Here is a 16,519-nt window from a genome sequence, read left to right on the forward strand (position 1 = left end):
TGCAAATGTCAAAGCACTAAAGTAATCACTCACACCTCGACTGGACACACGGTCACGCCGTAATTTATTTTATGGGGAGAGGGGTTAACAGTCGTGCGTGTACAGAGTGATGTTATGCAGATGGGTTCATTCTTTTTTTTTTAAACACATTTCTTCTTTGGTTCTACTTTGTGAAACGGCCGCATGCCAATGTGACGCCGGGTTCTGTGGATGTTTGCAGGAGGTAATATCATGATGGACGTTTTTTTTTTTTGTTTTTTTTATACAGGAGCAGAAACTTCCTTCAGAGTCATTACAGTCTGTGCAGCAGGTTTTAACTGTGCAATTCTCTCTATCTGTGTGTGTGTGTGTGTGTTTGTGTGTGTGTGTGTGTCTGTGTGTGTGTGTGCATCTAAAGATCTTCCCTCCACATACTGTATGTCAGAGCATATAGGAGCCGGTCAGTTCACTGTTTGTGCTTCTTTTGTTTGAAGAAGAAATGTGATGAGAGCATGTAGGTGGGGATTTAGCCGCGGACATGTATCATGATTGATTCCGGTGATCCTTCAGTGTCAGAGGAAGCTGTAGTACTCTACCACCAGCTGATCGGGTTAATGGTTAACATGTCATCCTGTATGTCACAACAAGCCGCTGTCACGGCCCCTCGGCACTGCATGGGCTGGGCCCCAGTCAGGGAGGGAATGTCATGGGAGGAGGTGAAAGGAAGCTAATCAGGTCTGTGCGAGCGAAACAGTCCAGCTCCTTTCGTGCTGAGGGGAAATAGAGACACAGGTGATAACTCTGTGTTCTATAAGCTCTATGGGTTCATCTGCACCATCTCATTTACAGCTTGCATTTCAATGTGTTGTTGGTCATTGATTTGCAATCAGTCAGGGCTTGACCGCATGAACGTACAGGTACACGCACACGTGATGCAGTGAGGATGAGCTGTGTGTGAAGTGTCAATGTGTTTGCATTGTCGATCCACATACAGCCAGTACGTGGGCAGAGATGTGTTATTGCTCGTGGCTGTTCTAAACTGGGTGCTCCGGTGAACACGTGAAGCCGGCTTCTCCTCAGGCCTCAGCACTGGCCGTCGTTCAAAACACTCGTAGATGGTATTTAAAGCCGGGGTTGGTAATCCCGGAAAAGCGGCAAGAGCAGGCTACACTGGAAATATGCAACTGATATGTCCCACTCCTTCCCACTGGTCCTCCCGTCAAAGAACCACACAGTCTTCCAACTGCTGGAAGATGAGTTTTCTGTAAAGTGCTGGCTAACTTCTGGCTATCATCTCGGTTTGAGCGTTGTATGCATGGATCTTGATTAAAAACATCAGGGCTCATTCAGGGATCTGTTATCTGTGAGTGTGTGAAATGTGGGGCAGCTTGATTTAATTTAAGGAGACTGTCGGGCCCTTGGCTGAGGTCTGTACTTGTTGTGTTATGAAACGGTGAAAAAGCTCTGTGTTTCCGCACAAACTGGAAGCGACGAGCACCCAACCCACTGGGATTTCAGACCAGTGGGTCAAACAGAAACAAATATGGACTGGAATTATGGTTCCATGGATTTTCCTGAGTCCCACAGGTTGCCACACACACACAGCTGCATCAGGCTGCTGTGGCAACACAGACAGGCCTCATACCTGGAATGTTCCAAGGGCAGCTGTACATTTTCCCATGTAATTGAATTGCCACAAAGGCAGTCAGCCGGCTGGGTATGTTCACTGCTTTCCATTCACTTAAGGTACAGCACACACTGTAAGTCCTTTGACATAGTTACCATAGAGATGTTGTTCGCCAGATGAAAGTGGCAGCCCGGGGGCCTTGACCTTGGAGTTGACTTGTGATTTACGAAGGAGCAAGGGGGAAAACTTCTTTTCTACATCTGTACTACCTGATCAGTAATACAGATGAAGAAATTTGGGAGCCGTAACAATGGAAGGAATTAGGCACTCCAAAATGTTTGCATAACGAGGTCCTTCTTGGTTCTCCTCTTTTTAATCACCTGCGCTCTCCAGACCACCTACACCCTTCTTCATGATCAGATACAGGGACCGAAGGGTTGATGCATGATCCGAGGAATTAATCTGCTGAGGCTGATTGCCATTACCGCCATGCGATTATGCACCTTGATTACTGAGTCCACCCCAAGGACAATGACGCGCCACGGTGCACATTTTAACGGTGCGCATAAAATTACACGGTGATTACCCCACAATGGATCAATCCACAGGCGAATGAGACCGTGTGGCCATATAGGCCGTCTCAAGTAGTACTGTGATTATTAATAGGCACTTGAGGTGACCTGATACCTGAAGCTTGAATCACGGAAACTGCCTCGGATCCTTCATGTAAGCTAATAAATTCATTTTTTTTATACGCTCTGAAAGTCATTATTGGATTATTGTTGTAGAGGTAGGATTGTTTGGAGTTCAAGCGTGGATAAAAGGGGTGTCGGGCCCCTTCAGAGAGAACTGGGGCCGTACGAGTCCCTCTTAAGCTCGGTGTGGCGACACAGACGTGGATGGGCTTCACCACGAGGAGGGCAGCGTGCTCCGGATATAAACCTGTAAAATATAATACAGATGTACTGGAGGTAAACCTTTGCTTGTGTATGATGCAAAAATAAATAGGTTATGTTTTTGGGCCATTCAGAAGAGTAATGAAGTAATGCACACGTAAGTACAAATCATTCGGCAGTGACACTTATCCTCATTCTTCGTGCTCATCTAATCCTTCACCGTCATTTTTAGGGATGATCTGTCTTTTATTTAATCCTGAGCCAAAATGTTCGTTTGGTGGAGCAGATAAATAGTCCTATTGACTTATCCAGAAGCAATCCGCCATCAAGTGATTAATTGGATGAGACAATATAGAAGTGAAATCACATCCGCTCATGGTTTTCCTCTTCAGTCACATATGGAATGCATTAGTCACACAGAAGCACTACTTTGGATAACCCCCCCCCACGATGCAACGGCGCTAATGTTAACATGTTTGCATTAGTGACACCATGGTAAGGATTTAATGTGCTCGTTGTGGTGCCACTCTGAGCAGAGGTTCTGAGGAGACCTGGATGTCATGTGACCTCTCCGCACAATTACCTAATAGCTTCGGCAATTTACACGTTTCTACAGGAGAGAAAAAAAACTGTCAGTCAATGATAAAGATCAGATTTACGCCTTTAGACCTAAAGGAAGGTTTTATGGTCAACACATTTGATAACGACGAGCTGAAACTCTCCTGCTCACATGCTGCAGATAAATCAAGGACCATCTACAGTATGCAAATGTGAATTTTCAGCTTCCAAATGCAGAAATTCCATCAATGGCCAGAGTTCAATAACTCTTCAGTCTTCAAGTGTGTGAATAATGGTCACTGTGACTGCACATCACTGCAATTCAAAACCTCAACCATCCACCACTGCACAGTGTTTGCCACTGAAACAACACGGGTGAGGGAAGGCATGTTGATGTCGGACCATGTGCTATTGTACGTGAGGATGAGTGATGGAAAGCAAAGGACGGGTACGTGCTATTCACAGTGCTCCATGTGGCGGCCCTTATTTTCACACTGCTCCAGTATGTTTGTCAGCTACAGACAACGCAGCCACTTACGCACTGCCGTGGGCAAGCTGGGCTGTGTTCTGCAAGTCGACTGCGTCATGGGCACATGCATGTCCTATGTACACCGCCACAGAGACACTGGTAATACATGCCTTCTAGGTTTGCATGGGTTTAGTGCTTTATGATTAGAAACAACAACCTTCTTCCCCAAATCTCATGTATACTTTCCACTATATTCACATTTACTTACTCAAAACACTACTTGACCTAAGCTTTAAAGTGTGAGATTTTTTGCACTATATGAAAATACACTGCCAGTGGGGTCTGTCCTTGATATAGTCACGTACAAATTGTGTTGCTTTGAAGAAATTGACAACAGAAGCAGTATTGGCTTTCACCACTGCCTTGTCTTTCTACTCATTTTAGAGAGAGATTTCTACAAGAAGGCACAGGCAGTTTTGACAAGAGAAGAAAAAAAATACATGATAATAGACCATAATTGCATCCAGCAAATGAGTGGAAATTTATATTTTTATTGCAAAAATCGATGAGTGACTGAACAAAGAAATGAATAAACCGACAGCATCAGATCATCTCACTGACAGGGTAAGAAAATGTCCTGTTTAACAGGTTTCCTGTAGAGATTATCGTGGCGTCCTCAGTGTGCGTCTCTGCATTTACATCATGAGAAAAGTGATATTTGAAGTCGAGTGGTTCCAGAACCACAGCACTGAGCGATGGGGTATTCACTTTAATGTGCTTGAGTCAAAAGCTGCGTGAGTCACAGGGCAGAGCTGTGCTGTCTAATGCTCGGGCTGCAGTGTGGTGCCACAGGTGGCCTGTTTGAATGTATATTTCGGGAAGAGATACACTCATGTGAATTCTCCGATGGGGGGTCTCTGCACTGTGTGAAACAGATTGGACAAAGCGTGAGAGGAAATAAGTGTTGGTCGATGAATCGGAACCATGCACAAGAAACTTGCTGCTTCCAGAAAATGTTTATTTTGTTCATAAACTTTTCATAAAAATAACAACATCAATATTAATTTAAAGTATTGTAGAAACTATGTATGTACAAAATCTTTACTTGAACAGTTAATATAACTTAAGGCGATTTAAATTACTTTTTTGCAATACCCTGTTGGTGACAATTTCACCAAACCCTCAACATAGTTTTATACTATTTTTTTCATCTTATTTTGTATTTTTTGTATTTTTGCTAAAGTGAACATTTCAGCATTCATTTCCGGTAAAAGATATCATCCGTCAAACCCTTCTCATCATCAAGGTTTAGTCCACAGAAACTTGCAGCAATGTGTGCTACCTGATTTACTCAAAAGCAATGATTATATGATTTGTTCATCATGTCTAACTTGATTAAACACAGTTCTGTACATACTGCCAAATGATGTGTTGGTTGAAAAGCCACATCATAACTAGTGTACATTCTGCTCCCTTTTAAATCCACATCAGCAGTTCAAAGAAACAGCACTCATCCTACCAACACTGGCATGAAGTGCAAAAATGTTTCTGATATCAAATTGTAACATTTAAAATATTGTGTTACTAAACAGTAGCCCTCAAAAAACCAAGACATTATTCATTATAATACATTTCACCTTAGAAATGACACTCAAATGTGATAAATGTCAAATATACAGTTAGCTATAAAAATACAAAGAAGTACAGTAATACAAATATATTTATTTCCCATTTATGATATATCTTTCACAACTGTAATAATCCAAACAATTGTAACACAACACAAAGACCAATGACAAAAAACACTGACATCTAAATGATAAAGAAGTTTTTAAATTTGATCAAAGATGGACAGCTTTATGGTCGAAGCCATAAATGTGTTCGCCTACATTCATGTCAGTTGCCCTCACTGTGCAGTGACAGAGAAGCTTGACAGTGGTTGTTAAAGGAAAAGGAAACACTGACATAAACATGCATCTTAAGGAACATCGTCCAAACCATTGCTCTAAGAATGCTAAAAGCCAAAAATAAGAATCTTAAATGGCGTTAGTTAATAATCTGTAAGTGCAAACCATCCAGGCCCGGAGGCGGATGGAGGATGGAGCTGTCCACATGAAGAGGTGCTGAACAGCAGTCATGCAATGTCGAAGCAGAGAGGTTCGGCTCTGACACAAACAGCAGCCAGTCACTGATGAGCTGTTTACTTTTATAATGCACCTTTGCCTGGAGTCAGCCACATCCACAGCAGGCAAAAAAAGGCGAAGCACAACTTCTTCACTCCCTCTCTGCTCCACAAAAACAGCGAATATGCGCAAAACCTCCGGACTCGCCATGTCAGACCAACTCAGACGGTAAGTTGCGGTCAGCGGGCTCATCTTCCAAGACGGAAAGATCCTAATGTTGCATGTGCGAGTGAGGGGGAACGTGGCCTTGTCTTCAAATCCCCTCGGGGAGAGTGAACGGCCACGCGGCGGCGGTCACCTGAGGCTTTAGTTCCATTTTCTCCTTCTGTTTCAGGTGTACGCGCCCGTGCCGCTTCCTCTCGTCGCTGCGGGCGAAGCGTTTGCCGCACACGTCGCAGGAGAACGGCTTCTCCCCGGTGTGAGTCCTGGTGTGGGTGGTGAGGTGGTCGCTACGGCTGAAGCTGCGCAAACAGATGCGGCACTGGAAGGGTTTGTGGCCCGTGTGGATGCGGATGTGCCGGTTGAGCTCGTCCGAGCGAGAGAAGCGCCGGTCGCAGCTCTCCATGGGGCAGGTGAAGGGCTTCTCTTTGGCTGGGCCATGGGAGGCGGCGGGGCTCTTTCTGGCCCTGGGGGACTTGGTCACCCGGGTCGTGTAACTTTGGGCGAAAGAATCTGGCAACAAGGAAGAATACAGGATGGAGTCTATGGTGCTTGGTAAAGCTGGCGATGTGTATAAGGAGTCACACGGATTAGATGGCTGTGGGGGCTCGGGGAAGGGTTTCAAGTTGGAGGAGAGGCCCATCGGCGGTGGGGGAGGGAGGTAATTATTGTACAGGGGGCTGGAGTAGCTCTGGGAACAGGTGTCAGAGAAACACGGCTCCTGCTTGATGCCCCCCTCCACTTTAAACTCCATCTCTGGGTTGGGACAAATCGCGGGGAACGTGTCCAAAAGTTCCTTAACATCCATCTGCTGATCGGGGGGGAAGTCGCTGGACATGGGGAAGGTTTCCGTCTGGAAAGTCGTCTCCAAACAGTCGGTCTTGTTAAATGCCCCCCACTCGTAGCAGCTGCTATCAAACTCATTCTTGACCACGACGGGGAAAGACGCGGCCTCGGACTTTGGCTCAGCATTCTTAAGGTGTGGAGCTCTTGGGGAGCCGAAGGTGAGCAGGGAAGTGGACGGGTCTTGTGCCTGGCTGCCGGCCTGGTCATCGGAATACCTCTGGCACGTCTGGTCCGGAGAGTACACCGGAGGAGAGGGTCCGGAGCCGCTGTAGGTTTGCCTCTTTACGCCGGGGTCTCCAAAATTGCCGCTGCTGCTGTCCATCGGCGCAGGCGACGGATAAGTTCCGCGACTGCTGCCGCTCTGTTGCACTTCTGAAATTGGCAGCGTGGATATACCCACGATCTCGGTGATCATGTTGAGCAGTGTTTCGGTGCTGCACGGCGCTCCCTGAGATGCCTCAACATAGAAACTGCCGGAGTAGGCGAGCGAGGAAAGGGTGTAGGTGTCTTTTGGGCACTCGCAGGGGTTAAAAGCAAATTCCGAGTTGGAAGCTTCGGTTTTGAGGGTCGCAGGTGTTCCTTCTGTATGGATCACAATGAGAGAAAAAACTTTGTCACCGCGAGTGTTTATATATTTGGGAATCAGTGCAGATTAAGCGATGGAGAAAAATCTGGGTTACATAAACATTCGTGCGTATTTTGGCACAGGAATTCCTTTACGGTGCCTTCATGTATACAAGTGCGTGTTATCTAATCCCTGTTGTGCTCACAATATACACGATTAAATTCTCATGCATGCACATTTTAATCGACCGTGCAAAAGATGCGAACTCACCGTGGCCAAACTGGGCAGGTACCCCCCGCTCTGCATCGACGTACACCTCCTGGTTATCTTTGCGCACGCTGTTTTCCATTCCTAGCGAAGAACTGTTGCAATTCTCAAACTGAGGATAAAAGGAATCTTTCGCATTCAAATCCATATTGTTCAACATAGTGATGCCACTTAGAGAAGTCCGTCTCTCCCAGGGAAAAAGGCTTCTTTTCTTTAAAAGGAGGGGGGGGAAATGTAAAAGAGATTATGCAGATGATTGCTGGTCTTTCAACCCCCCCTTTGATGGTTTTCAACAAATGATCCAAAGTGGTCAGAGGCAAAAGGTGTAAAAAAAAGAGGTATATTCCTTTGCTTCCTATATCTCTGCTCCTCGGTCGGTATTTGCTTGCTGTGGATTTCACATCAGCGACTTCCCCTCTCTCTCCTTATATACACTTTGGCAGCTCCCTCGGCCCTCCTCCCCATTCATCAGCTCCAGTGAGAGGATTCCCCGCTGCGTGTAAACTTCATGCCCATATAAGGACAGAGGATGTGACGGAGTCCCCCCCACCCCCCCTCGTCTCCTCCCCTCCAGCCCTCCCCGTGCTCCATACTGGGGAGATGGAGTCTGACGTTTCAACAAGTGGCGACGAGCGGTTAGTGCTAAACACTGTTTAATGGTGGATTTTTTTTATTAGGCACTTTGACGATTCATCATTTCAATTAAATAGAATATTAAAGTACAACTATGAAGGCATATCCTTGTAACACCCCTCTGCCTCACATCTCTCAAATTAAAATCAAAATTGGGTAATAAGAAATTTCTTATTTTTTTGGTTCATTGTCAACTAAAAGAGAATTTGATTTCTTTATACCTTATTATTATACGAAGGCTATATACTTCCTGGGAACCTAATTTAACATTTAAGAGCAAATATCTAAATAATGGCACAGATTTATTGGTTAGAGTTTCACTAAACAGCAAGTTCAGGTGTTCCACCAATCATATCAAAACTTTAGGCTTGGTATGAATAATGTCATACATATATAAAGGTTTGTGTATAAAAAAGTTGGACAAATAACGTAAGACATGGTAATGATTAAAAAGTATTAGCAAGAAACTAAGTAATAAAGGACAGATATTCAAAAGAAGAACATTATTAAGGATGCTAAACACAAGGAAACATACACAAAGAACATAATGTAAAATGCAAATATATCCCTTGATACTAAAGAGTCATCATTGAAGATTTAGGTTATAAAATTAATCTATTTTCTTTTTCCTAAAAATCTCTAAAAGATTTATATATAGGTTTATTTTGTTGCCGGACCAGAACTAGTGGTTGTATGTAGATCTGACACCACACATTGTTAATCTGTGGCTGTGATATATTGAAGTGAAGAATAAAAAGCAACATGACAAAGGAAGATTAATCAAAAGATGTAATACAAATCCACAGGAATCGATCTATCTCTGCAATTTAGCAGTGACTTACTAAACTATGAGATAAATACAAGTACAACCTGTTGTCCAGATCAACAGATTTGTGTCCTGACACTTCTGTCCCTACTCGCCTCAGTTTTGGCCAGATCGCACAAAAAAACAAGAAGTTTTCAGCCGTTAAACCGAAAAACCTCTTCCAGGAAATTCAATTTCACAAAATCCCTTCGTCTCATGCGGCTGCTGGATATTATGGTCACTCACACCATCAGGATGAATAACTGCAGAGCCCCGTCTAAATGAACCCCTGGCCTTTAAAAGCATTGAAGGGAGTCGATAACACCCCTGAGGTGTTCAGTGGTTGAACCCAACTGTTCACATGACATTTCAACCCCAAAGCATTTTTTCCCAGTTTCGCATCTGTTGCTGGGTGCACTCCGTGGTTACACTTCCTATTACAGAAAAGTCAATACTCTTTCATAGGACGTTGCCGTCTGCAGCAGACCTCTGGCCCCGGTTGGAGGTTCAGGACCACGGATAGCTACGGTGCAGCATTCAGCTGTGTAATCACACATGAACCGGCAACAGATAAAACACTTTTTTACTTGTTACATTGCACTGAATGGTTCCTGCGGTTCCATGTTCATGGGAATCTTGGGCTTGGCATGACTTTACCGCAAACCTGGGCCGCATTTCTTTTTACACAAGCAGCGGTCAAGATAATCACAAAGATCCTTTTGCAAACATGAGAAGGGGTCATGCAGTTTCAAAGATATGACATTATACTGCACAAGTAATGTACAAGTATCACATTTATGGGATAACTTGAGTTATGCAAACCCTGCAAGCGCTTGTTAGCCCCAGATCAATATTTTATCAGTGATGTGAACTATTAGTGATTCTCAATAATACAAAGTAACAACGTACACTTATGTATACCCTGGACCTAATTAAGATATATGCCTCTTGGAGAATACTTGAGTATTCTTTCTGGCATTAATTTAATACTGTAGTGGTATACACTACATTTATAAGGAAATAAATTGTACCTTTTATTGAGCTATATTAATTGGAGAGCAACAGTCACTATTACTAATATGAACAACATAAATGTATTGTTTACATTTTTGATAATTGAAAGTACATTTTGTTGCCAATAATTCATTGTGCTTTCATTTCAGTGAAAGTCCCCAGCTCATTCTGATTCTAACTGCACTGGTGAAATCATTCTGATTTCACCAGTGCACATGACTGTACACCAGTAAAAATGTTATATATGCTAAGGGGGAAAAAAGTAGAGCAGAAAATCATATCACATGAATACTGACAGCATTTGACCAATAACTACCACTCCTGTTAACTCACATATCAGGACATATGAATAATATCCATGTATGCTTTGTTCTAGGTAACATTAACTGAAGGTGAGACAGCTTATTGTCTATGTGGAACCAAGTGTGCTCTGTCTGCTGCAGCACAAATGCAAAGTGCCCATCAGACATAATAAACAGCCTGGTTATACCAGACTACTCAAATTTGGTGTTATCTCCGTCAATGCTGAGCGGTGGACAAAGAATCAAAGGATCTCTGAGTCGCTTCCCTGTCATCTTTTTATGTTAGTGTATGATAATAGCATATAAGCTCTTTGCTTGCAGCAGTGACATTCTCCGGAACAAATTGTTTTCACCTCAGATGTGCACTCTAATTCCAGGCCCGGAGATGTTTAGCTTTGAGGTTCTGCCTCCAAGTAATCCAGAGTCTATTAAAACCAATCTGATCACACAGAGTTCAGATCACGGGATGCTGTTATGATAACTGCAGTGTGGCTAACCTCTCTCCTCCATAAAATGCCACAGAACAGGGACTAAGTAATGGATTTATATAATGTTAGCACTTACTGACATTATAGCGCAGGGGTAACTCCATATACCTTTGGAAGTTAAATGGAAGCCTTTGTTTTTTTTCCCCCACATTTGAGCAAAAGTGCAACTAAATGCTTTTGTCTCTTGGTTGGCGGGGACAGAAAGTGGAGCGATACAAAGTTACCTCCATGTTTTAACAAAGGACATTGACTTCAAAAGAGGTTCAAAGAGTGGTTATGGGAAGGAGATGAAACATTTCTGTAATGAAAGGATGTCCTGGCACTTCCACGGAATGGAAAGTGAATAAAGCAAAAGTTAAACAAGCTTTAAAACAACCTGACCTAATAGGCTCAACCTGTGGTGTTTCTATCTCATTTAGATTAAGAGGAATCAATCCAGACATCTACTTATCTTTCCACCCATCTATTCCAGTTAATTACTTGATAATAACAAAGTGCTATTAAAAAGCATCCAATTACACACTGACTTTATTGCACACGCATCTGAATGCATTTTTAAACAAGTCTTAGAGTCTATGGCTATGCTATGTTGTGCTTAAGTGCTTAATGCTTATTTCAGCAGCCTAACATGTTCACAATGTCAATTCTGTCCAGCTATCATTGAGAAGGTTAAATTACTTTGCCAGGTTCACCATCTTGGATAAGCTAGGCCCTATGCTAACATGCTTATTAGCATTAAACAGAAAGTGAAGCAGAGGATGAGACATATGTCACTTGTTTTGAATGTAATTCAAAGTTTTGCAGTTTTAACACCAGGGTGACACTACATGAAGTGAGGATGAGGTATTCTATGGAGTGTTTGAATATGTTGCAAAACATCCAGGCAAACCCCCCAGAAGCCTGATGGTGGTGCTATACAGGAAAAGTCAGTGGATCACGGAAGCCATGAGGATTCATCATCCAGGGAGCATCAATGTCTGCATAAATCTTCTTATGATCTTATATCATCATTTTATTATCATCTTGTAGATATCAAAATAACCACAGACCATAGACTGTATATAAAGAGCTATAGACACATGCACAGTTGCAACTGTCAAACAATCCTGCTTTACATGCAATATTTAATATGACTTTCATAAGTAAAGTGAAAGCCCTTTGCCACATGGAAAGGTAAATACTTTATATATAAATTAAATATTGCATATGTAAACCCTGGCTGTGTTATTTTGGGCCTCACTCCTGGACAGGGTGTGGGAGGTTGCTTGCAGGTGGGAGCCGGCGAGAGTTGAAGAGGCAGTGAGGAGTGACTGCCCTCTGAGAGATGAGGGAGAGGTTGGACAGGAACGTTTGCTCTATATCTTCTTATTGTGATTTTAATACGGTTCTTTGGCCTTGTAATAATACAGGGGGCTGGAATTCTGACAGCGTTGAGTTTTGCAAAACTGTGCAACGGTCGAGCTATTGACCAGAATTAAACTCACGTCAATGTCTCATATTAGAGCTAATATGCATTCTGTATAAACTAGTTTTAGAGTTTAGAGTTTTTTAAACTCTTCATGGGTGTGAGACCTTGACTCAAGTCTCAGCTAGAGTCCAGAGGTGAGGTTCACCCTTCATCATATTGTCTGCAAAAGCCATTATCGTTTGTTTTTCTTCAGGATATCATTGTTCCCTCTGTTCTGAAAGGGAATTTATAATTCTGGTTAGAATCAGAATGAGCTGGGGACTTTCACTGTTTATTGAAAATCACTAGCCAGTTTCTTGTCCATGGATTTCCAATGGGAATGACCATTGAGCGTACAGTGGGCTACAACTCTACTGTCTTTAGATTCTTTTCAGACCAAGTTTTCAGACAAATGCTTCTGGTGTCACATCTTCATTTCTACTCCCAAGCTTTAAAGACGTTCATTTTTGCGCCTGTAAATCTTACTTCAAAATAAAAATACTAGCTCACTTGAACCAACTAAACAACCCACATTGTTTGAAAGTAAATTACAGAAGAGCCTGATCAATACCAGGAAATCCACTGAGATGCAGAGGCTGTCGTTGTTTGAAATATACAAAAAAGCACTTAAACCTGTCATGATCTGGAGAGGCTGTGCAGGAAACACTGGACCAAACCTATGAGAGCCATACAAAACAAACAAGGTAGGCTACAGCTTTGTCTGCATGCATGTGACGATGAAATGCAGATAAACCGTAAAGCACACACATTTGCATTCGGATTCAAGTGCTGCTCGGTACTTTCGACGAACGCCTTTTTATAAAGTTTGTCGACGCAGAGCAGATTGGTTGCAGCAATCCTACGAAAGCTAGGGTTGCACAAGAGCTGGTGAAATCCATCTACCTCCCCCAAATCACACTCTGACAGGTCTCACAGTCAAATCTCCCCCCAAGGCGCTGGATGAGGGAACATCTTAAATCTAAACCTGGATACAATGGGGCCTGTAAAGACACCGCAAAATGGATTGGGAGTGCTAAAAACGCAGAAACCTCTGCCGGAAACACGACTTTCTATAAATACAAGATACTCGCCTCAGCTGCCAAGTTCGTTATTTTCCTCTCCCTCTCTCTCTCTTTCCCTCTCCCGCTCTGTCATGTTGGGCTCTGCATAGTTATATATACTACATCAACACTCAAACACCGGGCAATTGACGGAAGAGCAGCACAAATAAGAAAAATAAAAGCAGCGGAAGCGTGGTTCTTCTTTTGAAGGAGCATCTCTCTCTCCTGCTCTTCCTCTGAGAGTGGGAGTGGGTTAGGGAAGCCCGGTACCAGGCCCCGATGCTGCTGCTGCTGTTGGTGTGGCAGGTTTCCCATGCGAGCCAAAAATACTTTCTCACTCGCCCACTTTGGTCCCCAGCCGCCTGTACTCTTTGCTTCTACAACAGGGATGGGTAAGAATCACATTCAGCTCTCCAATCGTGATTGCGGAATGCCCCAGTGATTCTCTAACCATGCCCCCAGACTCCTCCACACACACACACTGCACATCGCCCGGCTCCCACCTTGCCCTCTTCTCTGTTGGATCTGTGCTCGCAGCGCTCTGACAGTCCGATTCTTGGGCGCGTTCCAGCTGCTGGTACCTGCTGTTACCTAACTGCTGGTACATTTTCAAAAGACATGCATGAAGCAGGGGCAGTGGGTTTTCATTATTTCTTTAAATTGCACCGTAACCGATTTAAAAATAATGTTTTGATTAATTTAAGTGTTAAAAAGCAAAAATCTAGAGTGTTTGCTTCACCAGATACAATAACAATCCCCTTAGACTTTAACTCAATAACTTCCACTAAACAAAATCATTATCATGCAACATGGGACTAATTGCATGTACTTTTGACCAACAGAAGGTAATAGGTCTACATACTCTAGTCTCTGACTCATCTGCACCCACACTGATTTCTATTTGTTGCTCTTTCTTCCATCCAGTGACACCACGACGTGCATGAAAAGATGTGAATGTTAAAAATTCAGAGCGCATTGTTTCCACGGCTGCTTTGTCGATGCACATGCAGCCATTAACGGGGACATGCGACGCACAACAGACAAATAGCCTAGCTTACAGCAGACATGTGAGGAAACAGATGAAGAATGTTAAGAGCTTGCAGCTAACAAAAGTAACTATGGAAACGGCCGGCTCTACATTGCACTAGCTTCCACAGCTCTCTCCAGAAATAAAAAACTGTTGGGCTCAGAGCGAATCAGGTAAAGACAAAAGATCGCGGGTGAACCTATTTATAGGGAGGCCTTACATAACATACATAGACCTATGTTGGCTGAGGCAACTTTGGTGCTCGGCGGTGAGCTTCTAGGGGGCAAAGGCAGGGCGGTGTGTTTGCTGGAGCTGCTCGATCCTGCAGGGCATTCTGCAGAAAGACGACTAGTCCAAACAGCAATTAGAGAGGAAGACCTGCTGTTTTGATGTCAGGGAGAACAAACACTCTTACACTGTCCTGGGAGGGTAAGTGAGCAGCGTTAACAAGCAATGAGATAATGAAAATTGTCTCATTAAACAGATCATAGCCATGGGGCTCAAGGAGGAAAGACGAGAGAATGCAAACGTCACAAGAAGCAGAAGTCCTCAGCCAGTTTGCCCGGAGTTCTTGTTTCATTGTACAGGAGGTAAAAAATAAGAAAAAAGTTGGTCGGAGAAGAGACACACACACACACACACACACACACACACGGACTCATGCACAGACGTATTAGATGGGGCCTCAGGACAAAACATCTGACATCTCCAGTGAGATAATATGAAAATACAAGCCCACATATGCCCAGAGAAGCCGTGTGAGAGAAGCTGTAACGCAGCAGCAGCGATCATGTTGGAAATAAAGCCTGCCACCATATCTTAAATCCAAATTGAGCCATTAGCATAATTATCCACTTACTCTGCTTTAATTCCAAGTAGCTCTCCATTGTAAGTAAAACGATAGCTAAGCTGTATTCAAAGAGCCTCTTTCCCTCACAAATGCCTTATTAGTTAGCTCCCTCTAGCACACGTTCCCAGTAATTACATTCAGCACAAGTGCTACAGGAGGGTGCTGCTGGTATTTCTAACAACTATGAGACAACTTTACAGCTACTCTGGAGAAGTACGACCATTTCAACACCGGGCTGCAGCCGTTTGGACGCTGCAGACGATGTGCAGCTTGTATCCGGCAATCGCAGGATATTCACCGTATAGACACTCGGATAAGGTTTGGCTGATATGCAAATGAATACTCCCTGACTCATCTGTTTATTATGCAGTCACATTAGTTAGCTCTGATGCCGTTTGGCTATTATCCCATCTCGCTGTGAAAAAAGGGTCTTGGGTGAGGGGGATGCATTGCGCAGTGAGTGCTTTAGTCACACAGATTGTCAGCCACTCTTCAAAGAAATAAATGCATCCCAGACTGTAGCTGCACTGAGGGGATGTGGATTCCATTTCCCACCTCGAGAAATGCCAAAAGGCGGACGACGTGGCTCATCTGTGTCCAAATCCCTGGAAACCGGGCCGTGCGTTAACAAGTCAAAGGGTCAAGTGATGAGCTTGTGTCTCCCACGACTGAGCCTAAAGGCATCATTGATTCCACATACAAGCGCACATTTCTCAGCTTCACAGTGTTGGAAAAAACAAATCCAAAGGATTCCTCTGAAAATGTTTTCAAGATGAGCACAAGAGCCAATAACTTAAGAGTATCTACAGTTCTGATGAGGAGAAAACAGAGAGGCCATACTGTGTCTCTGCATAAATGTGGCTCAACCGATCTGTGGCTCCGCAGCGTATCTGCTGCTCTGGGAACTGACTGAGACACTATTTTTAGTCATGCAACCTTAATGCACCACGCTAAGCCTTTAACTATACAACTGCACATCGAGCCCATTCAAAGGTTGGAGCCCAGTGGTCATACACACAGACGGAGAGCCAGTATCAGTGCTCTTAGTAGCCACGTTTCACATTTGGTGTCAAAGTATTAATAGGAACTGCATCCCCCGGTCTGTGTATATACGGCAGCATATGTCAAGGAGTGAAATAGAATTTCCTATCCTTGTGCTCCCGGTGCCTTTTTCATGTTAGTTCATTAAGCAGTAAGCCCTCACAACAACTGCGCACCATGGAAACCATGCAAAATAAAAAGAAGAAATAACTTGCGGCAGATTGACGTCAGCTTGAGGCCTTCAAATGTGCCATCTGACAAAAGACAGAGTACCCGGCTGCTGTAGCTGAGGTCACAGCGCG

General features: G+C 43.7%; 1 protein-coding gene across 1 annotated transcript; it reads right to left on the reverse strand.

Moving 5' to 3' along the window:
- Positions 1–4,070: 4,070 nt before the first annotated feature.
- Positions 4,071–7,907, reverse strand: LOC133953347 (early growth response protein 4). The gene is made up of 2 exons (XM_062387231.1): positions 7,553–7,907; positions 4,071–7,299 (listed from the first exon to the last, which is right to left on the reverse strand). The coding sequence occupies exons 1-2, from the start codon at positions 7,707–7,709 to the stop codon at positions 5,966–5,968; spliced, it is 1,491 nt and encodes a 496-aa protein (XP_062243215.1). The 5' UTR covers positions 7,710–7,907; the 3' UTR covers positions 4,071–5,965.
- Positions 7,908–16,519: the final 8,612 nt, after the last annotated feature.

This window comes from Platichthys flesus, chromosome 5 (genome assembly GCF_949316205.1).
Source record: "Platichthys flesus chromosome 5, fPlaFle2.1, whole genome shotgun sequence".
NCBI classification, from domain to species: domain Eukaryota; kingdom Metazoa; phylum Chordata; class Actinopteri; order Pleuronectiformes; family Pleuronectidae; genus Platichthys; species Platichthys flesus.